General features: G+C 43.8%; 1 protein-coding gene and 1 long non-coding RNA gene across 38 annotated transcripts in view; one reads left to right on the top strand and one right to left on the bottom strand.

Annotated features, from left to right (window-relative positions):
* LOC307220561 overlaps positions 1-26154 on the bottom strand; it is a 320367-nt gene that overhangs the window by 115189 nt on the left and 179024 nt on the right. The gene's annotated exons all lie outside the window — the stretch shown is intronic.
* The window catches only part of MAP2 (microtubule associated protein 2), a 323285-nt gene that overhangs the window by 186813 nt on the left and 110318 nt on the right, over positions 1-26154 (top strand). For 36 of the 37 annotated variants that reach the window (XM_079975430.1, XM_079975463.1, XM_079975460.1 and 33 more), the window contains one exon: positions 20597-20882. In XM_079975430.1, coding sequence (XP_079831556.1) covers positions 20621-20882 — 262 coding nt within the window. In that variant the 5' untranslated portion in view covers positions 20597-20620. Of the gene's footprint in view, positions 1-384; positions 424-20596; positions 20883-26154 lie in introns of all 37 variants that reach the window. The other variant, XM_079975440.1, reaches the window with a different exon arrangement.

The raw sequence follows: 26154 nt of genomic DNA, 5'->3' as shown, positions 1-26154 counted from the left end.
TTACCTCTCCTCCCCCTCCCCAGCATGTAGGCGGTATTTTAATCAAGTTCTCATGGTAACAAACATAGCAATTTGAAAGTGCTGGAACCAACAGAAAATTGGCCTCCCCCCCCCTTTCCTGTGCTTGAGGTGGGGGTGTTAAATCAATACAACTGCAGGGTTATTTGTTATTGCAAGACCTCTAATGCTGGAAGAATGCCAAAAAAGGATGTTTTATGTTAGTGAATTCGGAAAACAGACACTCCAAAATCTACCTTTCTGGGAAAAGGAGCCAAAAAGTGTATGATTCAAACACATTTTGAGTAGGGATGCTTCCCCCCCGCCCCCCCCCCCACCTTCTGAGTTAGTGGTCATGATTTTCTTTGCTTTCCACCATGCTGCCAGCTTGCATTTTCTGGAATTTGTCGAGATACTACTGCAGTGGTAATGTGCATGTTTAGATTCTTTTTAAAAAATAAAATCCTTCTTTTTGGCTTTGACATCTTGCATGTAAATGTCATGTAAAGTTGTGCAAGAGGAGCAATTATTCTGAAATGTCACTGCACTCTGCTCTCCTTTGAAGTTGACATGTTTTTCCTTTAACTCAGGATGTTGTTGTTTGTACCAGTACTGGGGTCCATGCATGCCCTTTTTACACACACACACACACACACACACACACACACACACACGCTTTTGGCTAGCAGGAAGAGGAAGGTGATCCAGCTTGCTTTCAAACTGCAACTTCTTAGGGAAGGAGAATTCAGTGTGTATCATTTACTAGATCAGGCCCCATAAGAGGTAAATTGATGTATGCCAGAATACAGAGTATTGGTATAATCTAGTCTAATAATAATAATAATAATAATAATAATAATAATAATAAATTTTATTTATATCCCGCCCTCCCCAGCCAAAGCCGGGCTCAGGGCGGCTAACAACAATAAAACAGTACAACAGTACAACACAACACAACACTCTAAAATCATTCATTATAAAATTAATTCAATCAAACCAATGGCAACCATTGGGCCAGAGCTCCGCGAAGATTGCTGAAGGAGGGAGTCAGGCTGTGCCCTGGCCAAAGGCCTGGTGGAACAGCTCTGTCTTGCATGCCCTGCGGAAAGATGTCAAGTCCCGCAGGGCCCTAGTCTCTTGTGACAGAGTGTTCCACCAGATCGGAGCCACAGCCGAAAAAGCCCTGGCTCTAGTTGAGGCCAGCCTAACCTTTCTGTGGCCTGGGACCTTCAAGATGTTTTTATTTGAAGACCGTAAGTTTCTCTGTGGGACATACCAGGAGAGGCGGTCCCGTAGGTACGAGGGTCCTATAGGTACGTATAGGGCTTTAAAGGTTAAAACCAGCACCTTAAACCTGATCCTGTACTCCATCGGGAGCCAGTGCGGCTGGTATAGCACTGGGTGAATGTGATCTCGCAGCGAGGACCCTGTAAGGAGTCTTGCTGCAGCATTCTGCACCTGCTGGAGTTTCTGGGTCAGTCTCAAGGGCAGCCCCACGTAGAGCGAGTTACAGTGGTGCCTCGCAAGACAAAATTAATCCGTTCCATGAGGCTCTTCATATAGCGGTTTTTTCGTCTTGCGAAGCAAGCCCATTGACAGCTTAGTGGATTAGCTCTATTAGCGGTTTAGCGGCTTTTAGCGGATCAGCTGTTAAGCGGCTTATCAGTGGATCAGCTAATAAGTGGCTTAGCGGCTTAGGAAAGGGGGGGGAAGGGAAAAAAACCCGCAGGAACTCGCAAGACATTTTGTCTTGCGAAGCAAGCCCATAGGGAAATTCGTTTTGCGAAGCGCCTCCAAAACGGAAAACCCTTTCGTCTAGCGGGTTTTCCGTCTTGCGAGGCGTTCGTCTTGCGGGGCACCACTGTACAATAATCCATTCTGGAGGTGACCGTCGCATGGATCACAGTGGCTAGGTCAGGGCGAGAGAGGTAAGGAGCCAACTGCTTAGCTTGGCAGAGATGGAAAAATGCCGCCTTTGTTATAGCTGCAATCTGCGCCTCCATGGAAAGGGAGGTGTCGAAGATTACACCCAAACTCTTAACGGACGGTGCTGGCACTAATTGCGCCCCTACAAGAGATGGGATTTGCCCCCCCAATCCCATATCGTCCCGTCCCAGCCACAGGACCTCTGTCTTCGAAGGATTTAGCTTCAAACGGCTCCCACGTAACCATCCAGCCACAGCTTCCAAACATCTGGTCAGTGTGTCTTGGGCTGAGTCAGGATGGCCATCCATCAACAGATAGAGTTGGGTGTCATCAGCATACTGATGGCAACACAGCCCAAAACTCCGGACAAGCTGGGCGAGGGGGCGCATAAAGATGTTGAAAAGCATCGGGGAGAGTATCGCACAATGAGCTACTCCACACACCAAGGAGTGGCGCGATGACAATTCTCCCCCAAGCGCCACCCTCTGTCCTCGACCAGAGACAAACGAGCGCAGCCATTGAAGGACTGTGCCCTGGATCCCCACGTCGGCAAGGCGGTGGTCCAGGAGTTCGTGATCGACCATGTCGAAAGCTGCTGACAGATCTAGAAGAATCAGCAGCCCCGACCCGCCTCGATCCAGCTGTCTACGAAGATCATCTGTTAGGACAACCAGAGCCGTCTCGGTCCCATGACCAGCGCGGAAGCCAGACTGGAATGGATCCAGAGCCGATGTTTCATCCAGAAACCCACCAAGCTGTTCAGCAACCGCTCTGTTATGTACTGGGTTGAATAGGATCCAAACTGCAGCAGTCTGATTGGCCCTAGAACAATAGGATCCAAAAGGCAGCAGCCTGATTGGTCCTAGAACAATAGGATTCAGAATGCAGCAGTCTGATTGGTCCTAGAACAATGCAGCAGTATGATTGGTTGGCAGGAACTACCCAATCATGCTCCAGATAGAAGTGAATCCACAACCTGATTGGCTTACAGTAGAATTCCGGAATTAGCCAATCATGTGCAGCCCATTGTGTAAATAATGTATATAAAGCAGATACCTTGAGGGGACTTCAATTCATTCCTCCTCACCACTATGAGCTGAATAAAGAGCATGAAATCACTTTGCGACTCTGAGTATATTTCACTGGCGACGAAGGTGGGATCCCGCTGAGCTGACTGCCACACACAGCACCGCAGCACCGCCACCTGCCGCATCGCTGCCTCGCACCGTGTATCCAGGCTTCAGCTCCGGGACACAAGGAACTCAGAATGGCAACCAACAGCAGCTTTTCGCCGTTCAACCCAGCATCTGGAGACTGGGAAGCATACGCCTCCCGTTTCACCTTCCTCCTAGAAGCCAAAGGGGTCACCGATGAAGAAGACGCCAAGAAGAGGGCAATATTCTTCAGCGTCTGCGGAGAGGAGACGTTTGAAATCGCCCGGGCTCTCCTTGCGCCTGAAGACGTCGCTACTGTTCCATACAAAACAATAATGGAACAGCTGAAGGGGCACTTTTCGCCGCAGCCCTCAGTGGTGGCTCGTCGAAATGCCTTCTACGCAAAGCGGCAAGCCCCTGGGGAAACCATAACTGGGTTTGTGACCTCTCTCCGCCAAGCCGCCCGGTTCTGCAACTTCTCAGAGCTGGAGAACATGCTTCGTGACCGCCTCGTCGGTGGCCTGAGGGATGAGAAGCTGCAACGACGCCTCTACGCTAAGAAGGACCTAACGTTCCAGGTCGCTCTGGAGGAGGCCCTGGCAACGGAAGCTGCCGAGAGGTCGACGCAAGAGGCACGGCCGAGCCAGCCATCCCAACCGAGGGTCCACCATGAAGACCTCACCGACGACTCAGGATCCAACAGGGAGGAGGTGCACCGAGTACAGCAGCGCACTCAAGCAGCCCACATACCACAGCTGCCTCGACGAGAAGGAGGGAACTGCGCAAGCTGTGGAGAAAGTCACGAGAGGAGGACCTGCCGTTTCCGCAACGCAGAGTGCAGGCAGTGCAGAAAATCGGGACACATCGCCCGGGTGTGTCGGGCTCGGCCCACCCGACGCCAGGCATCAGATGACCAATCCAAGAGCCCCAGGTCCCGGGGCCCAACGCACCAAGGCAACTCGACTGAGCTCACGGACTTCCAGGTATACCAGTTGCCCCACCCCAACGTAGAGAAAATTTATGTTGACGTACAGATAGAGGGGGCCCCATGCCGCATGGAGCTTGACACGGGTTCAACTCTATCCATAATCTCGGCAAGGACCTTAAGGAAACTGTGTCCTACTGGGGGTCCCAAACTCAGGCCGGCCCCATTCACCCTCCGGGACTTCCAGAAACGTAAGGTCCCCACAATGGGGGTGGGGACCTTCAGGGTGCAATACCGAGGGCGGACGCGGCAACTGGAATTGCTGGTGGTCAAGGGCCCCTACATTAGCTTACTGGGATTGGCATGGTTTGGACCACTGGGGCTAGCCGTCACCGGGGTGAACCACACTAGCTTACAAGTGGACGTGGACGCCATATGCAAGGAATTTCCAGGGGTTTTTGATGGGAAATTGGGACAGTATACGGGCCCCCCAATTGCTCTACAGCTTGACCCCGCAGTACGACCGGTCAGGCTCAAGGCCCGCCGGGTCCCGTTCGCCCTGAAACCCCGTATAGACGAGGAATTGGACCGGCTTGTGGAGCAAGGAGTGCTGGAGCCGGTGCCTAATGCCCCCTGGGAAACCCCAATTGTCACACCCGTCAAGCCTAATGGTTCGGTCCGCATCTGCGCAGACTACAAATGTACCATAAACAAGGCCCTTACGGCCCATGCATACCCAGTGCCAGTGGTCAGCCATGTTCTTGCCACCCTGGCTGGGTCGAAAATTTTTGGCAAGCTGGACTTGGCCCAAGCATATCAACAGCTGCCAGTAGATGAGGCCACAGCAGAGGCACAGACGATTGTGACGCACAGAGGAGCATTCAGGGTAAAGCGGCTGCAATTCGGTATCAGCGTGGCACCAGGCATATTCCAGAATCTAATGGACTCTCTACTTAAAGGGATTCCTGGCGTCACCCCCTTCTTCGATGATGTGTTGATTGCCGGGCCCACACCAGAGGAGTTTGAGGACCGCCTCCGCACCGTTCTGCACCGTTTCCAGACGGCGGGTCTCAAGGTGAAGCGGGAAAAATGTCTACTAGGAGTGCCTCAGGTGGACTTTCTGGGATTTATGGTGGACGCAGAAGGGGTCCACCCGACTGGGGACAAGGTACGGGCCATTTGTGATGCCCCAGCGCCCAAGAACAAGACTGAACTTCAGGCCTTCTTGGGACTATTGAACTTTTACCATTCCTTCCTTCCCCACAAGGCGGCGGTAGCGGAGCCCCTACACAGACTCCTGGACAAGCGGGCCCCTTGGGTGTGGGGCCAGCGCCAGGAGGCCGCATTCCAGGCAGTCAAGGACTTGCTTGTCTCAAACTCGGTCTTGGCACACTTCGACGAGAGGCTGCCGGTGGTGCTAGCATGCGACGCCTCGCCCTATGGAATTGGCGCTGTCCTGGGACACCAACTCCCGGATGGAAGAGAGGTACCAGTGGCATACTTTTCCCAGACACTCAACGCAACCGAGCGGAACTACTCGCAAATCGACAAGGAGGGTCTGGCAATCGTGAAGGGAGTAAAAAAATTCCATGATTTCTTGTACGGGCGGCCCTTCACCGTGGTGACTGACCACAAGCCGTTGCTTGGCTTGTTTGCCCCTGAAAAGCAGACCCCCCAAGTGCTGTCTCCTCGCGTCCTCAGGTGGTCAATTTTCCTTGCCAGCTACCAGTATGCACTGATTCACCGTCCAGGGAAGGCGATGGGCCATGCGGACGCCCTCAGCAGGCTACCACTACCGGAAACAGGCCCCGACCCAGCACCTGCACAAGAGGTTATGAGCCTGGAGCTGCTTCCTGACCGCCCCATTCAGGCACAAGAAGTTGCACACCATTCCAAGAAAGATAGGGTCATCTATTTCAGAATGCAGCAGTCTGATTGGTCCTAGAACAATGCAGCAGTATGATTGGTTGGCAGGAACTACCCAATCATGCTCCAGATAGAAGTGAATCCACAACCTGATTGGCTTACAGTAGAATTCCGGAATTAGCCAATCATGTGCAGCCCATTGTGTAAATAATGTATATAAAGCAGATACCTTGAGGGGACTTCAATTCATTCCTCCTCACCACTATGAGCTGAATAAAGAGCATGAAATCACTTTGCGACTCTGAGTATATTTCACGCTCTCTCAATCACCTTACCCAGGAATGGAAGATTCAAAACCGGGTGGTAATTGGTTAGATCTAAGGGATCTAATGATGTTTTCTTTAAGAGCGGGCGCACCACTGCCTCCTTCAGTTCCCCTGGGAATGTCCCCGTGCCAAGGGACAAATTGATGATATCCCCTAGGAGAGTCTGGGGGTAGGTTGAGTTAGTGTAGCGAAATAAGCTGAGTCAGGAACAGTTAGGAGCTAGGAAGACAAGTAAATATCTGAGAGGTGGTTTAGGGAGTGAGAGCAGATAGTGGAAGTTATAGGTCTGGATAGGCAGCCCATGATTGTAATTGACTGAGACCGTTTATGAAACCACATGCTTGTTAAACTGCAATAAATAAGCAGAGGTTTATGTTCCAATTTAACCCTGACTGGATTCAGTATTGTCCCAGGTAGGGTCTGGGTGGTGGCAGCGAGAAATAAAGTGCTGGCACAGGGATCAATAGACGGTGAAGTGTCCAGGGACCCTGTGTGATCGCCACAGCCACTCCCAGGGACTTCACCAGTCCTCCCCCCCCCCCCCGCAATCCTGCTGTTTCCCCTGAAGCAGCTTCATTCTTAAGGACTTGTTGGCACACTTCTGCCTGAAGACTTTTGGCAGATCTAGGAGTTTTACTCATTTTCTTGCAGATGGAATGGTACGGATAGAAATTTAAAAGCACAGGGCTGCTTTTCTTTACAAACTGCACTGCATTCACACTTTTATGGTTGACAACTCCTTGAGGTCACATAGGTGAGAATGATTACAAGTAGAACTTACTTTGCAGGGTAATGAATCAGTCCTGGACATGGAAATAAAAACATGCCCAATTTAAACTGATTTCAGATCTAACAGAAGACTACAATGATTCATTTAAATCATTCCTACAGTCTTTGGCCTACAACGTGACTTTGGGTGCACTTCTAGCAGTTGCCATAGCTACTGTGAAGAGTCCTTCTGTCAGTGTGGTAAAACATTTTGTTATTTCTTAATACTCATGGAGTAAAATGTGACTCCACACATCCCACTTGTAATGCATTTCATTAATAATGGGTTCATACACCTCTTTAATCAACTAAAAATATTATATTATTTACACAAGGTTGCCTTTAAATGTGGTAGATTGTGTTTTAAGGAATAGTTGCTTTTATTTGTTTAGAGGGCCTGGTTTAACAATATGCCATTCTTCGCCATGCGACTGTTTATTTAGGATGCAAGTTTATGATGATTAACGTTTTATACCCAGAGGTTGAGGTAACGGTTTTTACAGCAGAAGTCTAGCAGCAATAATTAGCAAGTCATTAAAAAGAAAATTCCAATTTCAGGGACTTGCTTGAGAAGGCAAAAAGACTTTGCTGCCTAAAAAAATACGAAAGCAAGTGCATGGTTACTAACCCAGTCATGTCAGTCTGAGAATCTGAAGGAAACCCGACTCATAAGAGTTTTGAAGTCTGAATACAGCCTTTTCATTCAACTCAGTTAGCAGAGGGCATGAATCATCTCTCAAACAGAGACAGTCCCTTTGGGTCAGAGCTAAGGTCATTGAAGGGACAGACTGCTTTCCTTAAGTGAATAAGGAAATGCACAAGACTTCATTCTGTGCCCTGCAGCATCCATTTTGATACATATGTTATTAGTATACAACATCCCATTAAGGATGCAAGTTAGAGCTTCTGGATACATATGTAATGGCCTTCTGAAATTACTTTTTAGACAGAATGTCTGCCGCTCTGTTCATCTTGCTTTTCTCTGGGCAAAATTGTTTTTCCTCTAATGCCCTAAAAATAATTTCCGCCAGTGCCCCGTCTTTCTGTTTATATGCCTAGCCGTTTCATTGTTGTGGTGTCTTACATATGTGTAGCAAAGCAAGAGTAGCTTTTCCACAGCACATTTTGCTGTGGATGAAGCCCTTCTTGTGTGTTTGTCCTGTAAAACCCCATATGCTAGTTGAGCGACATGGGCATAAATAATTGGTTAGGAAGCTGCTTGGGACCTTTGACCTGACAGGACCTAACTGTCAGGAGCCCTGAGCTTCTCTGATATAAGTACTTTCATGGGGAATTAATGAAAGTTGAATTTATAAGTTGGATCAGATGGGGGAAAATATTCCTTAGGTCAGCAAGTACCTACTTAATTCCAGAGAACTCGGGGAAAGAAGTCTTATAATGAGCAGCAAGTTAAGATTTTATGTTTACCATTTTCTTGGTGCTACTGCAGTCAATTATTTCAAGCTAAACAGGCCAAGCTCACCTGGCCTGAATCTCCTAAATAGCTTTTGTGAAGGTCATATTAACACAACATGATACTTTAATACTACTGTATAACTGGAGTCAAGCACAGAAACAGTACTGTTTGAGTTGCAGAGAAATTTCACAGGCTCCAAGCTTTGTGTAGGAATTGCCGTGAGCTGGACTTGTCGAATCTCATTGTAAGAACTTCCACTCATTCCTGATAACACTAATGTTAATTTATGTCACAGCTTTGGACTCTTCAGCATTAAGTGAGCTGTTCCAGGATCTCAGTGATTCTGAAAATGTGGAAGGCTTCTGCCATCCTGGAAAACAAAAACAAAGACTGTCCCGTGGGAAGAACTCCAGGAGAAAGCAGGATGTAGCCAAAGGCCACTTCAATGCCCACTCCTCCTGGACTTTCTTCCTCCTGCCCCAAAGTCCATGTTCCACTAACTGCTCTGAAGGAAGGTTCCTGACAATATTTCATAGGTTAACATTGTTCATCTAAAAAAATAATAAGTAGTTTAATATTACTTGTAAGCCACATCACATCCAAAGCAGGATGTAAATAATTTTAATACATAAATAACTAAATTACTACATGTGACATCACTACATCAGGCTTGATGGGGATTCATCACTAACTTCCCCCTTCCCCAAAGTGGATCCCAAGTTCCCATGCAGCTGAAGCTCTCCTTGATCAAATGAAAATCGCTCTCCTTCTCTAAAATGGGTCAGATGAGTTAGTTCCTTGTGTGGCATTAACAGGAAACCCTGCTATTTTTCCTGGCAGTCTGAGCAAAGAGGTTAATGAGTACCAACTACAGCCTTCTTCCGCAGAAGCCAAGGGCAATTTTTCAGTGCCAGAAACTAAACTCTCCTTTCACCTTTAGAGATTAATCTTTTTTGGATCTGCATTGAAGCAACTTGCTAGAGATGCATATGTCAATTGCTAGCATGGCCTCACTGTACCGTTTGTGGAAAGGGAGGGGAAAGGAATAAAATACAATATATACATACACATTGCATTTTCCATGAGTGTGCTAACTGCATAAAAAGTGCAGTGCATATTTTATTAAAATGAAACGAGCCACTATAATTTTAGATAACCTTTCAAGTTAGCAAGACAAATATTTATGCACCTGTTATTTTAAGGCATAAGTTTTGCTCACTGATATCCAGAACAATTACCATCTGGAAATATGCTTATGTGTGATGTAGCTACTTAATATTGGTGGAAACCAAATACAATGTAACTTATCTCTGGTTTTCTACTCTAGCTAGATTAAATACAATCTAACCAAGACCTTGCATGCATCCAAATTTGTGTGCTGGTATTGCCCACCACAGAACACTGCAACCACTTGGGATGAAAATAGAGCTCGAAGTAGCATTTTTATTACACTTTGTTTATTCCTTCCTTGAGCCCTTGGTGGGGTCTGGCCAACCCCCCCCCCCAAACACTGGAACCCGCACTCCTCCTGCTGCCCCCCTTACTTTTTAAATAAATCACTAGAGTGGTGTCAACACTAGATCCCAGGGCTCTGAGAAAGGCCAAAGGGGTCCTTTTTCAGATCCAGGCACTCTGGGCAAGATGACCAAGAGAATGCCTATGCTGCTATGGTTTGTTATTGCAACTAGAAATATATATATATTTAACTTGGAATAATTCTAAGTTTCTAGCTGCTGCTGCTGCTGCTGCTGCTACTGCTGCAAATCAGAGTGGCAGCACAGACATTCCCTTGGCGACCTGACAAAATGTCTGGTTCTAGGACTTCCGGGTTAGCGCCTCCGGCAATGGCGGAGCTCCTCCGAACGGGAGGAACTTGCTCCGTGAAAAGTAGGGTCTGAACTGCCACGGTGAAGGCGGAGACCCACTGAAATCACAGGCGGAAGAAGCCTGTGAACTTGGGATTCGGCTGGCACCCTTTGCGCCTCCCCTACTCGCGGGGAAACCCTGTTTTGGGGATCCGGAGCGACGTGGGGTGAGCGGCGCGGTGCTTTGAATCGACTGCTTCTTTCACGGAGTGAATCCGCATCACTGCTGCCGGAGAGCGCTGACTTTTTCCTGTGGACAATTGGACTTTAAACAACAACCCGTGAGTAGTACGGAAAAATGGATCTTTAAATACCTTAATTTGACATCAAACGGGGAAGGTTCAAAACAGGAAGTCCGCCTTCCCCTTTTGTAAATAGACTGAAGCAAAGAGCTTACAAGTTAAGGTCTTGGAAAGCCTTATGTAAAGGATTAAACTTCCATCGATTGAAATTATTAGACCCCCCTTGGAAGCAGGAGAAGAGGGGGGAAATTTTGGACCGTGTATCCTGCAGGAGAGAGTGATTAGAATTAAATTGCCACTGCTCTGAACCTGGGAACGGACTGACAGTGATTGACGTTTTGGGAGAGTTCATTGACAGCGAAGAGAACGGATGTTGACAGTCGGCTGAATAAGAGAAATATATTGTTTCCATTGTCCGCTTCTACGTTTAAAAGGGAGGAAAAGAGTGGAGCTGGGAAATCTCCAGCTGCTTGATAAGAGGTGTGGGAACTAGAGATTGACCTTGGACATTCAAGAATGTCGACAGGAGAAGCCTTAGTAACTGCATTTTGCAAGATAAACTATTTGTTGGAACAGTTCATAAAAAAATGGATGTTGTGATTACTAAAACTGACATTTTGGGACCAAAAGTGAGCATCAATACAGAAATTATTCAGGATTTGACACAGGAATCTATTTTAGCAGGACAAATTGTTGAAAAGGAGAAGGAGAAAGTTGCTGTTGTCGAACCTAAAGCAATACAAGGGGGAGCCTTAGTCTTACAGAGGCAAATCGAAGACTATAAATTGAGGCCCTTTATGATTGAAACTAGAAAAAGTCAGACTCTGAAGATCGGAGCCTGGCCTGGACTGGAAAAGGAAAGTTGGAAAGATCCCTCTATGCAGGGATTAACTGACTTTTGGAATATGGACTTGGGTCAGGAGGAGATTGAAGCTCGGGGGGCCTTTGGAGTTGGAGGAATTTTGAAATATGCCCTGAAATACTTTATGGATCCTAGCTTTAATTGTGGAAATTTGGCTGACCTGTCGAGAGGGAGTGGAGGTGTCATTGGATTGGAGTTTCCTCGAGATCTGCTCTTTAGCATCAAAGAATATGAAGAAGAACTGCAGAAGGGACGTGGAAGAGAGTTAAGAGCCTCGGACATAAGATCTCCAGGTTGATGGACTGTATGGAGTGGACGGAAGTGTCTGGCAGAGCCCGAGACCGGGGAGAGGAGATGGTGGAAGAAGATTGGAAGATTTAAAGTCTATATATAGAAATATTGTAAAATTATGAGCGATAGGAAAATGTTGGAATGAATTTTTATGGCCTTAGTAGAAATGCTATAAGGAGTTAAGCTTAAATAAGTATATTAATTTTAATGGAAATAAGATTAAAAATATGTTAAGTCATTTATATGATAGAAAATGGAGAAAGGTGGAAAGGAATTGCTAAAACAATTAATGGAAGTGGAATACAAAGAGGGAGGTGAGAGGAGGGCGATGATATAAGGGAATGAAAGTTAGAATATGAAAAGGGTATGATGTATGTTTTTAAATTGTTTTTGTTTTGTTTTGTTTTGTTCATTGTGTTGGGTGATGTGTTGAGGTTGTGTTTTGAATGGTTTATATATTGTATTGTATTGTTTTATTTTTTCTTGTTCTTGTTCTTTTTCTTTTCTTTCTCTCTTGTCTCTTTTTCCTTTTTTAAAAAAGTAATAAATATTATTTTAAAAACAAAAAACAAAATGTCTGGTTCTGAGAAGTAGGACCCCGTTGACCCTTGGTACAAGGAGAAGAGAAACTGATCCAAGTGGACTTACTAGCTGTTACCAAAACAGTTCAGCCAATATATTGGAAAAACACAGCAAGACCCAGCAAGTTTAGAATGGCTAGAGAAAAGTTCTGAACATAGTAAAAATGAGGAAAATGTCTGACAACATTCAAAGGAACATATAAAAGGCAACCTACACTTTATAGCCAAATGGGCCCATTTCATTGGAATGAAAGAAATCCCATTAAGGAGACATGTACTTCTTGTCTAATCTTTAGAAAAAGTCATAATATGATTATTTTGCTGTGCAGTCCTATCAATATTTATCAGAAGTAAAGACCACTGTGTTAATTATATATGGGATTGTAGGTTTAGCTGCTTTTTAAACAGTTAGTTTTTAAATTAAAAAATATAAATCAAAACTTCAGATTACTTTTTTAAAAATTGTAAATTGTAGCAAACATTTTTTATCTAAATATACAAAGATACTGCTTTCTATCATGAAGTCTAAGAATCTGGGGGCATAATCTCGGGCATGGTCATTTGGAGGAAGTTCCACTGACATCTGTTAAAGACTTTTCACATTTTGTGTTAATGAGAAAACAATAATTTAATATCATTCTTTTCCCTACTTATACATTCTCCTCTCCACGCGCTCCTGAGGACATTTCTCACATCACCCTCACCTCTGCCCGGCCCAGCTGCTCCCACTCCATTCTGTGCCCCTCGACTGAGTCAGGTGGAGCCAGCTGAGTGTATCATGTGAACTGCTCCTCATGCTCCAAGCGTGTATGAGTTGTTTTTTCTAAACAGAAACCTCAGTATTCAGGTTAAATTGCCATGTTGGCACTTCGTGATAAGTGGGTTTTGGGTTGCAATTTGGGCATTCGGTTTCTAAAATTTTCGCCATCACTGTCCTAGACCAACTTCATCTAGAACTCTAATCTTGAAGTTTCCACAGCTCTCAGACAAATAACACCATCAAAATCCGGTCTTGTTGAGGAGTTTGTATAGCTTTCTTATTCCTCTGTTCAGTAGACATCTTCCTCTCACACATCTCTGCCTACCCCATGGCCTCCTCAAAGCATGCAATAAACTCAAACAGTGTAATTTTTGAAACAATAACCCTCAACTAATTCTTCTTCTTTGCTATTTCAGGAAATCCATTTTAGAAACAAGGCAAAATGCTGTGTTGACATAAACAGTGGACAATGCAGTACTGATGAACATCCGTTGCTAAGATGTGTCCTTCACATCAATGTTGCACTTGTAGCCTCTGATTCCATATGCAGTAGAAATTAATGGAGTAGGTGTAGTTACCATTAAGCACAGGATGGCATCCCTTTGTTCGTTTATTGGGCTCCGTCACGTATATCTAATGTAGCACCTAAATTACATGTTCATGTTCTGAAAGTGTCCCCTCTAATTTCAAAACACAATATGGGTATAACATATTAAAATGCTACCAAAGACGGCAACCATTTTGTGCTCATTCAGTTGACACACAATCATCAACAGGTCATTTTGGACCTGGAAAAGGGCAGAATGGGAGCAGATCTGTGAGTAAAATCCCACAGATAACAGATTTATTTAGTTCTTAAATGTCTTTTTAACTTGGGATGGGTGGGTTACTCTCTCTATTCTGTGGAAGTATTTTAATCAACACCAGTTAGTTGCAGCTGACTTCAGTTAAAAGTGGAGAAGAAAAAACTTCACATGTATTAATATATGGACATCCCTTCTCATTCTCGCCAACTGGAGACTGGAGAAATGACTGGAGTATAGAACTTCCCAGAAAGCTTCAGTGAGAAATAGGCAGACCCTAGAGAAGACATATAATGGGTATAGAGCCTTTGTTTGGCTCTAGGACAAGGACACGCATTTCTGTAATTCCAGTGGATGGCTAAGGACATGCAAACCCCAAATATACTTCATCATGACTAGAAAGAAAAATACTTAGAATCATAGAATCATAGAGTTGGAAGAGACCACAAGGGCCATCGAGTCCAACCCCCTGCCAAGCAGGAAACACTATCAGAGCACTCCTGACATATGGTTGTCAAGCCTCTGCTTAAAGACCTCCAAAGAAGGAGACTCCACCACACTCCTTGGCAGCAAATTCCACTGTCAAACAGCTCTTACTGTCAGGAAGTTCTTCCTAATGTTTAGGTGGAATCTTTTTTCTTGTAGTTTGGAACCATTGCTCTGTGTCCGCTTCTCTGGAGCAGCAGAAAACAACCTTTCTCCCTCCTCTATGTGACATCCTTTTATATCTTTGAACATGGCTATCATATCACCCCTTAACCTCCTCTTCTCCAGGCTAAACATGCCCAGCTCCCTTAGCCGTTCCTCATAAGGCATCGCCTTTGACGATTTTGGTTGCCCTCCTCTGGACACATTCCAGTTTGTCAGTGTCCTTCTTGAACTGTGGTGCCCAGAACTGGACACAGTACTCCAGGTGAGGTCTGACCAGAGCAGAATACAGTGGCACTATTACTTCCCTTGATCTAGATGCTATACTCCTATTGATGCAGCCCAGAATTGCATTGGCTTTTTTAGCTGCCGCGTCACACTGTTGGCTCATGTCAAGTTTGTGGTCAACCAAGACTCCTAGATCCTTTTCACATGTACTGCTCTCAAGCCAGGTGTCACCCATCTTGTATTTGTGCCTCTCATTTTTTTTTGCCCAAGTGCAATACTTTACATTTCTCCCTGTTAAAATTCATCTTGTTTTTTTTGGCCCAGTTCTCTAATCTGTCAAGGTCGTTTTGAAGTGTGATCCTGTCCTCTGGGGTGTTAGCCACCCCTCCCAGTTTGGTGTCATCTGCAAATTTGATCAGGATGCCCTTGAGTCCATCATCCAAGTCGTTGATAAAGATGTCGAATAAGTAACCTTTAAGTAACCTAGGTAAATTAGGCTACCTGCAAGCTAGACTTTAGAGTTTATTCTCTTCGGATTCATTTTTTCCTCACTTTTACCCTGGCTGTGGGAAGAGGGACTGAATGACCCTTTAGTTCCTCTTCAGATCTTTAGTTTAAAAATTAGAAAGTGTCCACTGGAGAAGCAAGAAGAAGAAAACGTGGACACATTCTGTAGGAACTTCTTTAATGCTGGGATAATGGGAACTTTCTCCTGGCAAGTAGTAAATCTTCTGACTAAATACAGGTTTCCTCTTGTTTTTCCTATCTCTACAGAAGTGCAATAATACAAAGGGTGGGGTGGGATTCTAATTGCATTCATAATTAAGCAGCTATAATGCAAATAAGGACAAAATCATCACAATGTTCAATTTTAAAGAACCCCTCATTTTGTTCATACTGTGCAAAGAACAAAATTTCTCGGTTGGAAAGATTTAAATCTTAAATTATGACACTTCAGTCATCCTCAAAAGCAAAAGAGTTACAGGTTGTCTAGGCCTCTTAGGCAATATTTCTAATTTGAATTGTGAAACATTAACAGTTCACATCATCTAAAACATACTCTACCAGAGTTGTGTTTTAAATAAGAAAATGTAGGTGTTACATTTCTGGAAAGAGAAAAATTCCTGGTTAGCCCATAAATAACCACTGTTCTCTCTTGCCTTAGTCACGACCTTGCTGACTCAGCCTTTGATATGTAATTGCCACGGTAACATTCCTCTCTTTTCCTACAGGCTAGGCCAGGGGTAGGCAAACTAAGGCCAGGGGGCCGGATGCGGCCCAAACGCCTCCCCCCTTTTTTTAAAAAATAAAATTTTATTAACCGGCCAATCAAATCAAATTAAATCACATCACATAAATTCCGAATTACAAAGCCGAATTTTAAATTTTTGTTGGGGGGACCCATATTTCAAGATCCTAAGTGGGATTCTGATCATCTTGCTACTGCGTTAATGTCCAAATCAATCCAAATCAGTCAAAACAGAGTTCATAATTCTATCCAGTCTTATCTTGCTGTTTCCACATCACATCTTGTTCATATATTTTCTCTTTTTTCTTTATGATATCTTCTGATAGTCTCCTTAAGCCGATAAACACCAATAATAATCCTGTGTGAATTTTTTCGTTCTTCCAATCCTCAAATCGAGATGGTTTCCATATATCATCGCCTTCATAGATAACATCGCTCTTTCCATCATTAATCTCGCAAAACTGTCGCTCTTAAGTCCCTCTGAGGAGTTTCACCCACAATATAAAAACAGCTCTATTTCTCTATTTCTCCTCCCAGACTCAAGTCCTCCGACAGAACTTCCCAATATGGCGACGGCATTTTTAACTTTGTCATTCCAAAGCTCTTATACATTCCACGCTCTTCTTAAAACATGCTTTGGTTCGAAAGTTTATCTCCACACAGCCTTAAATCCACAGCTTAAGTCCTTAAAACGACATTTCTGACTCGTGAGGGGAGGGGATTCTTGTTTAATCACCTAAGGAAAGAAAGGAAAGTTTTTTTCCTCCTTCCCCCATCAGTCATTTGCCATACCGTGTCTTGGCGTATCTTCTCATGATTTAATCTTGTCTTGTTTTATCAGAGATCTCTTCTGTTAGCAGTCTTTACTCCCCCTCCTTCCTTGAAATATGTGCATTCCTTCATCCAAATTGTTTCTTTTGAAGTTCTTGCAGCTAGTGGCGCAGATCAGGGATGGCGTCCAGGAGCACCGGAATCCCACAGGAGGGCTTTGTGCCTAGTGCCCCCATCCCCACAAATTTGGGGGTGGTATAGGGCACAGCAGGCAAGGCAGTCCCATCCTGGGGGGGGGGTTAGGGAGGCTAATTACTCCCATCATAGCCTCCAAATTACCTCATGTGGGTCGGAGAGATGTTATTGTCAGCCATCTTCCGATGCGCCCCCTACTGGCCCCCCCACGGCCCAAACGCCTTCTCAATCTGGCACGCGGACGGTCCGGGAATAGCGTGTTTTTACATGAGTACAATGTGTCCTTTCATTTATACTGCATCTCTGGGTTATTTGTGGGGCACAGGATTTTTTTTTCCAAAATACAGTCCGGCCCCCCACATGGTCTGAGGGACGGCTGAAAAAGGTTGCTGACCCCTGGGCTAGGTGGTCACAAGCACTCCTTTTGTCCTCCTTCCTCAACTCCCTCACCTTCCTACTTGGGTTTTACTGTCAGCGCACAAGATGTGATCCCCTCATGAATTACACTGCCCGCCCGACACATTCTGAAAATTGACTAATTTTTGAAGTCAAAATGCAAGCTTACTCAGAACTAAAAATACATTAGTGGATTTAGCTTGTCTGATTTTATATAGTCTTTATATTGGAGTTTCAAGGCCAGTGCCAGGCGTGAGGGCACCTTCAGTAAAGTGCCCTCCACTGGGTCCCCTGTGATGTCCTCAGATCTTTCCCGATGCTAGCAGACCCCTCTATTCATTGCCAGCAGGCAGCAGAGCATAATCTGCTGCAGATGCCCTCAAGCCTCTTGCCATTGTAATGTTTCCATGATGCCCCAACATAGCATCAGTCTGGGGCACTGTAGAAGAGTGAAAACAGTGTCTTCCCAACCCTTTATTCCTCTGCTTTGTGTGCCTACACTGGGATAGATGGGAATGGCATCTCCATCAGTGGGCCCTGATCAGTGGGATCCCAAGAGCTGCCTGATGATTGTGTTGCTCTGCCTCTGGTCATGAAGCTACGTGTTCCCCCTTTACACAAGTAATGCATGAAGGGAGCAGAAAAATGAATAGCTTTATCAGAAAGGGCAGGCTGCCTTCATGCACATCTTTTGAATTTGAGAACATAGTCTGTAGATTGATGTCTCCTCTGTTGTACAGTGGTACCTTGGGTTAAGAACTTAATTCATTCTGGAGGTCCGTTCTTAACCTGAAACTGTTCTTAACCTGAGGTACCACTTTAGCTAATGGGGCCTCCCGCTGCCACCGCACGATTTCTGTTCTCATCCTGAAGCAAAGTTCTTAACCCGAGGTACTATTTCTGGGTTAGCGGAGTCTGTAACCTGAAGCGTCTGTACCCGTCATTCTGCATGTTTTTAGTTTGTTTTTAAGTACCTGATACTGTGCTGTTACGTAAAATAACACCATTGCAAAATTATTTGCCTGCTAAGTATCTGTACAGTTAAGTAAAAGAGCAAATGTTTTCAGTACATTATTAGTTACTTTAATGATTACCAAAATTACTAATGAAAAAAGTGGCAATTATTGGACCTGTCATGTGTTCTCTGCTTACCAGTCTGCATTTAGGAGAATTTTCCAGGTTGCAATTTTCTCATACAACACAGAGAAGGTTGTTTTGATTCACTCCAGGTATTTCTCTGGCATTCTGTACTGCACCTTACCAATAACATGAGAATTTAATCTGCATTCTGCACAGTAACCCTCTATTAAACATATTGAGCCAATGTTTGGTCCTGCTGTAAGATGCACCACACAGGGGTCATTTTAAAGACAGAAGACTTCCATTTCTTATACAGAGGGATCTCTGCAGCTTGTGAGCATTTCTTTACAAAAGATTTTGAACATATAGTAAGGGGCATTAAAAGAGTTAAGATTTGTTGCATTGGTAATAAAAAACTACATTCATTGGACTTTACAGCAGTAACACAGGGAGGTCTGTGACTGTGGGTAGAGTGCATGGTTTGGGTGTCATAACACAGTGGCTTTTCCAGTCATTAGTATATCCAGTTTAAATGATCTCAGGTAGCAGGTGAGAACTTGGTGTGTGAGACCTTGAAAAGCCACCAGTATGATACTAGGTTGTGGGTTTGTGTATATAAAGCTATTTTGTATGTTCATCTTGTTAGAAGAATGACATTTTTACTTACAATTGTTTTTGCAGTGAATGTTCATAGTCAGACCATTGGTCCAGCTAGCCCTGTAGTGTTGAGGTGAGCAACAAATTTTGCCTATAGGAAATTACAGCAGTGAATGCAACTTTGTAGGTACTGGTTTGTGAATATAGCTTCTGTCTCTGTTCTCCATATTCTGCACTGGCAAAGCTTGAGTGGGCATTCCTGAGTAGACATTTTGGCAGCAGTGGGGAATCCAAAGGTTGGAATCTAAAGGTATGGGAAGCTGCTCCAAAAATCCGTTTCCTAAAAATTGACAACCAAAAGATTGAAGCTCCATGGTGTTTTTAATATGTGAATTTTAATCCATGCTGTAATTTTAAATTAAACAGTTAAGTCCAACTTTTGTCTCCTGTCTTCCATCTAGCACCTAGTCAAATAGCTAGTGTGCTGACATCAATGGATTTATTGTTTTTCTAAATATGCTGGACTTCTCAGTAGCAAGCCAGATAGTATATGGGATTGGATGGTGAGGGTTAAGACCTGGGTTAAAATTACTGCTCTACCAAAAAAGCTCCATCTACTAATTTAACCTATGGCAAAGGTTTTTGTTAGGATAAAATGGGATAACTGTACATGAACTCAAAATAATAGTAGGATATGCATTTTAAATAAGTAAGTAAATTAATGAATGAATGTTGGGTAAAATCCTTGCTTCCTTGCTACATTGTTGTAATGAAGTCAACAGCAAAGCTTCCATGGTGGCTTTTCTTTCATGACAATTTATAGATAGTCTTGCAAGAAGTTTATTCATATTATTAGGGGGAAATACATATATTAACAGATTTCCCATTCATTTTCTTTTTTCTTTTCTTTTATTATTAGTTATTATATTTAGAAATATGACATGGAACAGTTACATAAAACAAGAATTAAAATGAAACAATAGTTTATGTTCAGATAAATGTTTCTGAGTATACTAACAAGTTGTGTTAAAGTATACATAATTATTGCAGACACGAAGTGATGTATAATAAGATACATGCTTAGATTGTTGACCATTAGTAAAAGGTATTTCAAATCAATAACAATTTTAATTCATAGGAATTTATAGGGAGTAAGGGAGAAGAGAGGAAATTAAAATATATACTTCATTCACGCCAAACTATGCTGTAAATTGTGGGTGCTATTCTGCCATACGCCTCTTTATTTGTATAATCAATAAAATCACAACAAATTGCATAAAAATTGTCTCATTTCTTTTGTCCTCTGGCTACTTTTTATTTTTGTGTCAGTTTTTCCAGTAATGTTGTTTGACATATTGCATTGTGCCATTGATCCATAGTCAATAATTGTAATGATTTCCATGTCCTGACAACGGTTGTTATTGCAGTGGTTAATAGTTGTGTAATGAGTTCTTTATTTCTAATTTGCAACCTATCATGACTATACAAATTAAGTAGTGTAAGTCCTGGAGTCCTGGGAACTGTTTGCCTTGTAATGAAAGATATTTCTGTAAATACATTTTCAAAAAATCTTTCAGTTTTTGGACACTCCCATCACATGTGCTAATATGTCCCTATAATAGTGATATTTTATTCATTTCTTGTTACAGGAACAATTGTAAAGGCGGAGCAACATGGCTGACGACAGGAAGGACGAAGCTAAGGCACCACACTGGACTTCCAGTCAGATAGCAGAGGCTTCTTCGCACTCACACTCCCCTGAGATGAAGGAGCAAAGCGGCACAGGCGAAGGACTAGTCAGAAGTGCCAATGGATTTCCATACAGAGAGGATGAAGATGGCGGATATGGTTCACGTGGGCAACAGAGCTCATACTCCAGAACCAAAGAGAATGGGATCAATGGAGAACTAGCTACAGGAGAGAAAGAAACTGCAGGTAAAAGACCACCTTTCCTTTGTCCTTTAAAGACTTGCTTTTCAAGGGGAGAGTGCTGCAGATATTGGTATCTGATTCACCCTACACTAGATCAGACTGCAGCAGGTGGTGCAGCCCACACATTGGAAATGGAACAGATTTCTCTTGTGAAAGGCATTTTGGGGCAGCCTGGGCCAAGGTCAAATCCTAAAGTTAATGGGAGGGAACACAACACAGAGAAAGAGAGGGCTTTCAGCTCGGTGGTAGAGCACATCCTTTGCCTGGCTTTGAGCACCTCTAATTAAAAAGCCTTTCAGATAATGGGTCAGGAAAAGGTCTAAGGCATTAGACAGCTTTGCCAGACACAGCAGAAATGTGAGGCTGGACAGGACAATTGTCTGACACAGCATAAAGCAGGCTTCTCTGTTCCATAGTTGTCCTACTTCACAGGATCAGGTCTCAAGAGTGAAACCAAGGGCAGACACTGTCATAAATGATTTCTTCCCTGGCTCGCTACACTATTTTACTCTAAAAACCAAGGTCATTATAGTCACGACATTGGATGTGATTCCTGGCACCACTGTCATTTTTGTTGAATATATAACTGAGTTAAATGAAATATTAGAAGATGAGCATGTGACTTGCTGTACGAAAAGTCAGACCAGCTGCTTAATCTTAATGCATATACTGACCTGCAAGCCATTAAGCCATTTCCAGTTCAGAAAAAAATTAACGTTAGAGGGAAAGTTCTGCAATGCATAGACTATCCTTCTGCTTCAGATATCAGTTTTGTATGTGCAAAGAGATCTGGGGTTGTTGTTGCGGGAGAAACCATTCAAACACATGTTTTCCTACTTGAAGTCTAGAAAGTGGTTGCAGTTCAGAAACAAAGCTTGGATTTTGCTGATAGTCTTGACTGAGAGAGTACTCCAGAGAGAGGGCTCCAGAATAAGGAAGTTTGTCAGATCAAGCCATTTGGGTAATCAGTTACTCTGCTAAAAGCTACAGCTCCACTGCATTCAGTACTGAATTGTATTAACCCTTTGTCAAATGTTGTTAGATAATTTGGGCCAGAGCCTTCTTGCTACTGGGTGTGCTGGCAATGGCGTAGATTTATTTGATTGATTGATTGATTTTACTTATATACCACTTTCCCACAACAATCTGTGCCCAAAGTCAGCGATGGAGGAAGCCGCTTGGGTACCTGGGGCAGAGCACCAAGGGGTGGGGCAAGCCTCCCATAGGGGCAGGGTGAGGACTGGGCGCACCGCGGGGCCTCTGGAGTCTGCCTGCCTCCTTCCACTCAGCCAACCCTACAGCTGGGGGGGAGGCAACAGGTGGACCATTTGGGCAGCGCGGAGCCTGTGCACACCCAAGCCACCATGTCTCTCCCAGGAGAGACATGTGCCTTGGGCGCACTGCAGGCCCCACAGTGAGTGCCGGCCGGCATTTTGTCACCCCCCTCAGTGGTGACACCTGGGGCGGTCTGCACCCACCTTCCTCTGCCCCTGCCTAAAGTTGCTTACAGAAAACATTTAAAGCATCAAACTAGAGAGCATTGGAAACACAATTTTTTTTTAAAATACAGAAGTTGTCAATAAATTCAAAGTAACAAAAATCAACAATTGAGCAAACAGAATAAATTCAATATTACAAAGCACCAACAGTAATCTAGGCTCAAGTACATAAATATAAAGCAAAAATTAAAGTTAATCATCAATAAAGTTTCTGGTATTCGTCTTGCTTCACTCCAAGGAGTCTAGCTTAAATACAGTTCAGCCAGGGATTTGTTGGGGTAGATCAGGGGTGGCCAACTCCCAAGAGACTGCGATCTACTCACAGAATTAAAAACTGCCAGTGATCTACCCCTGTTTTGGGGGGGGGGGTTCAGGTCAAAGTTGTTGAGCTAGTTTGAGGGAGGAGGAAAGCCATTTGGGGGGGGGGTTCAGGGCAAAGTTGTTGAGCTTTTTGGGGGGGAGCCAAAGCTTTTTTGGGGAGGGGGAGGAAAGAGCTACTGTGATCTACCACAGACGTCCAGTGATCTACCAGTAGATCAAGATCTACCTGTTGGACGTGCCTGGGGTAGATCACATGCAGCTGTCTCCCCCATCTCTCCTCCAGAGGAGGCTGACAGCACTAAAAGGCAAATGTTGGGGAGAGCAGTGATGGTAAGTCTCTTCCCCAGCCTCCTGGAAGTACCAACTGCTGGTGTAGGTTTTATTGCACCAATCTGGACTACCCAAGATAGAAACTTGTTGTCTTAGAATAGAATCATAGAATCATAAAGTTGGAAGAGACCACAAGAGACATCGAGTCCAACCCCCTGCCAAGCAGGAAACACCATCAGAGCACTCCTGACATATGGTTGTCAAGCCTCTGCTTAAAGACCTCCAAAGAAGGAGACTCCACCACACTCCTTGGCAGCAAATTCCACTGTCAAACAGCTCTTACTGTCAGGAAGGTCTTGATTTTGGTCTTTGAAACCGTCAGTTTGTTTGTTTGTTCTTTTTATACTGAGGCGTGCATCTTCAGCCTCAGTGAATGAGGCAGGCTATACGCAGGCCCCTTAGTCTGCTGCAGTGTGAAGTTCCACAATGTATAAACCCAAATGCAAATCCATTGTAAGTATATTACAAATTATGAAACTATTGATAATAATTATTTAATGTATTTATAACACACCCTTCAGTGTGATAGTTCACTGGGCCGTATATTGACAATTTGTTAAAATACAACAGAGCAAGATGACTTAAAATATATAAAACCAATATGCATAATAAAACAGCAATCCAGCCGCAGAAGAAACCAATTCTTAAACCAGCCACCTGCATAGGTCTGAAATGGGTTTGTATGCGCCTATTTGATCCAATACATTAGTCAGATTTGTTTAATTAAGCTACAAACTCTATGCATCATCAATGCAAGAGATAACAGCTTCTCTGAAGCAGTATCTCTCATGCACAATGAAGAGCTTTGTCTTCACTGATGAACTGAGCTTTAGATGAGAGAAGGGAAGAATATGACTCATGGAATGTGGGTAGGTAAGGAGTGGGCAGAGTAGCTAAGGCTTGGGTCTTCAAACAGGAAGAGTGAGCTATGAAGAATCAGTGTCTCCTGGACTGCTGGAGACAAGGGCTATGTAACTAGTATTTATATATGCATTGTCAAGTTACCTGGATCCAAAGAATCGTGAGCATCAGAAGGAAGTGCATTAGTGTTGTACTATGAAATGCTACTAGGAGACCTTTTGCAGTGAAGTACCACAATGTGTCTCCTGCCAACCTAGCAGTGCAAGTAGATAAATAGGTACCGCTCCGGCGGGAAGGTAAATGGTGTTTCCGTGTGCTGCTCTGGTTCGCCAGAAGCAGCTTAGTCATGCTGGCCACGTGACCCGGAAGCTGTACGCCGGCTCCCTCGGCCAATAAAGCGAGATGAGCGCCACAACCCCAGAGTCGGCCACAACCGGACCTAATGGTCAGGGCTCCCTTTACCTTTACCTTACCACAATGTGTTGGAGGTTGCATTGCCATAAGAGAAACATGGTGAATAAGAAACGTACAGTTGCTAACATATAAGCTATAGTAGGCAGTCCAGAGTCTTGAAAAGATGTGTGAAGTGCCAGAAATTTAGCAAGTGGAAGAACTTCAGTGGATCTGGGGCCATCTTTCTAATGCATCATTCTTCTGCTATACAGTCATACCTCTTGTTACGTCCACTTCAGGTTGTGCGTTTTCAGGTTGCGTCCTGCGGTGACCCAGAAGTACCGGAAAAGGTTACTCCTGGGTTTTGTCATTCGTGCATGCACAGACGTGCAAAATGACATCACGTGCATGCGCAGAAGCAGCGAATTGCGACCTGTGCATGCGCAGACACGGGTTGTTTTGCGTTCAGGTTGCGAATGGGGCTCCGGAACAGCAACCTAAGGTACCACTGTATCAGAAACGGCTTGTCAATGAGTGGAAGAGGCTTTCGGCTAGCTAGAGGGCAGCTTTGGATCCAAGCCAGCGTTTATGCTTATTGGGAATTACTACAAGTTTCTCCCAGCCAGTGCTTTGCTGGAAAGCGACATACTGACCAGATGAGCATCTGCTTTGGGGAGCTCATTAGCATTACCTGCCAACTTGAGCTTTTGGTTGGAATCCAGGCAGTAGATGTAACCACATGCACACTTACTCTTCTGAAGTCCTAAGCCTACCCATATTCTGCTTTACCTGCAAAAAGTGCAAACATTTCAAGATTTATCTTTATGTAAAATATAATCATTGCATAAAAAGAATAATTTGGCATTCATAAAAGTTTATTGCTGAAAGTAACTTAATATTTCTTTAGGATTTTTCTTCAGGCAAATACATTTTTTTCCAGCCTCAGTGCATTAAGCAGTAGGAATTCATCTTTCTCACATGAACAACTGCCCTTGGTGGTGTATGCAACTATGCATGCTAAGAGGATAATCTTAGCACCATTTACTAGCTGTTGACAGTACTTTATGAAAAAGCTATTCATAATTTCTCAAGAATTGGATAGTTTTAAATCTCCAGGCCCTAAGTTCTTTCATAAATTGACAGCCCTGGAAATATCTTTGTTAGAATAATGTAAATGTAGGTTTGGGGAAAACCATGATTACATTAACTAGTTATATAGAAGTCTGAAAATAAAAATAAAAATGCTCCCCTGCTCATTTATCATTAGAAATGAAGTTCCACCCTGAGTCTAAAAATGAAGGCTAATAAAGAGCAACAGGAGTGATTTAAAACTACCCTCATCCACTTTGATGCAAACATGCTACTTGCTCAAATGGAGCAAGCTCTGAACAAAATTTTTCTGCTTGAACTAGCAAAAAGCCAGCCATGTATATTACCTATTGGCTATGACATCATGACATGATGTCTATGACATCATCAGTGCATCCACATATCCATCCCTCCTGCAGTTTTACAAATACTGTTTTTTGATAAGGTGAAAGAATAAGGTGACTATTAGCATATAAATGTATAAACAAATTTAAAATAGTCAGACAGCCTACCATAAGCTTGTGGAAAAGGGCAAAACACTGATGGCTGAACCAGCTTTTGTATATATGTTGCATAAAGAAGTTGTAAAATTATAGCATTATGGATGACTAACTCATTTGACCAAGAACGAAACATACAGAAATACATCTAACTCTTAACTCATTTTAATGCTTGTTTTCTAGAGATCATGGCTTGAACAAGACTTTAAGGCTGTGATCATAAGCACACTTGGGAGAGAGGGAGGGTGTCCTACTGAATTAAGTGAATCCTGCTTCTGTATC

This window comes from Podarcis cretensis, assembly GCF_951804945.1.
Source record: "Podarcis cretensis genome assembly, chromosome: 1".
NCBI classification, from domain to species: Eukaryota; Metazoa; Chordata; class Lepidosauria; order Squamata; family Lacertidae; genus Podarcis; species Podarcis cretensis.
This window is presented reverse-complemented; position numbering and strand designations above follow the sequence as displayed.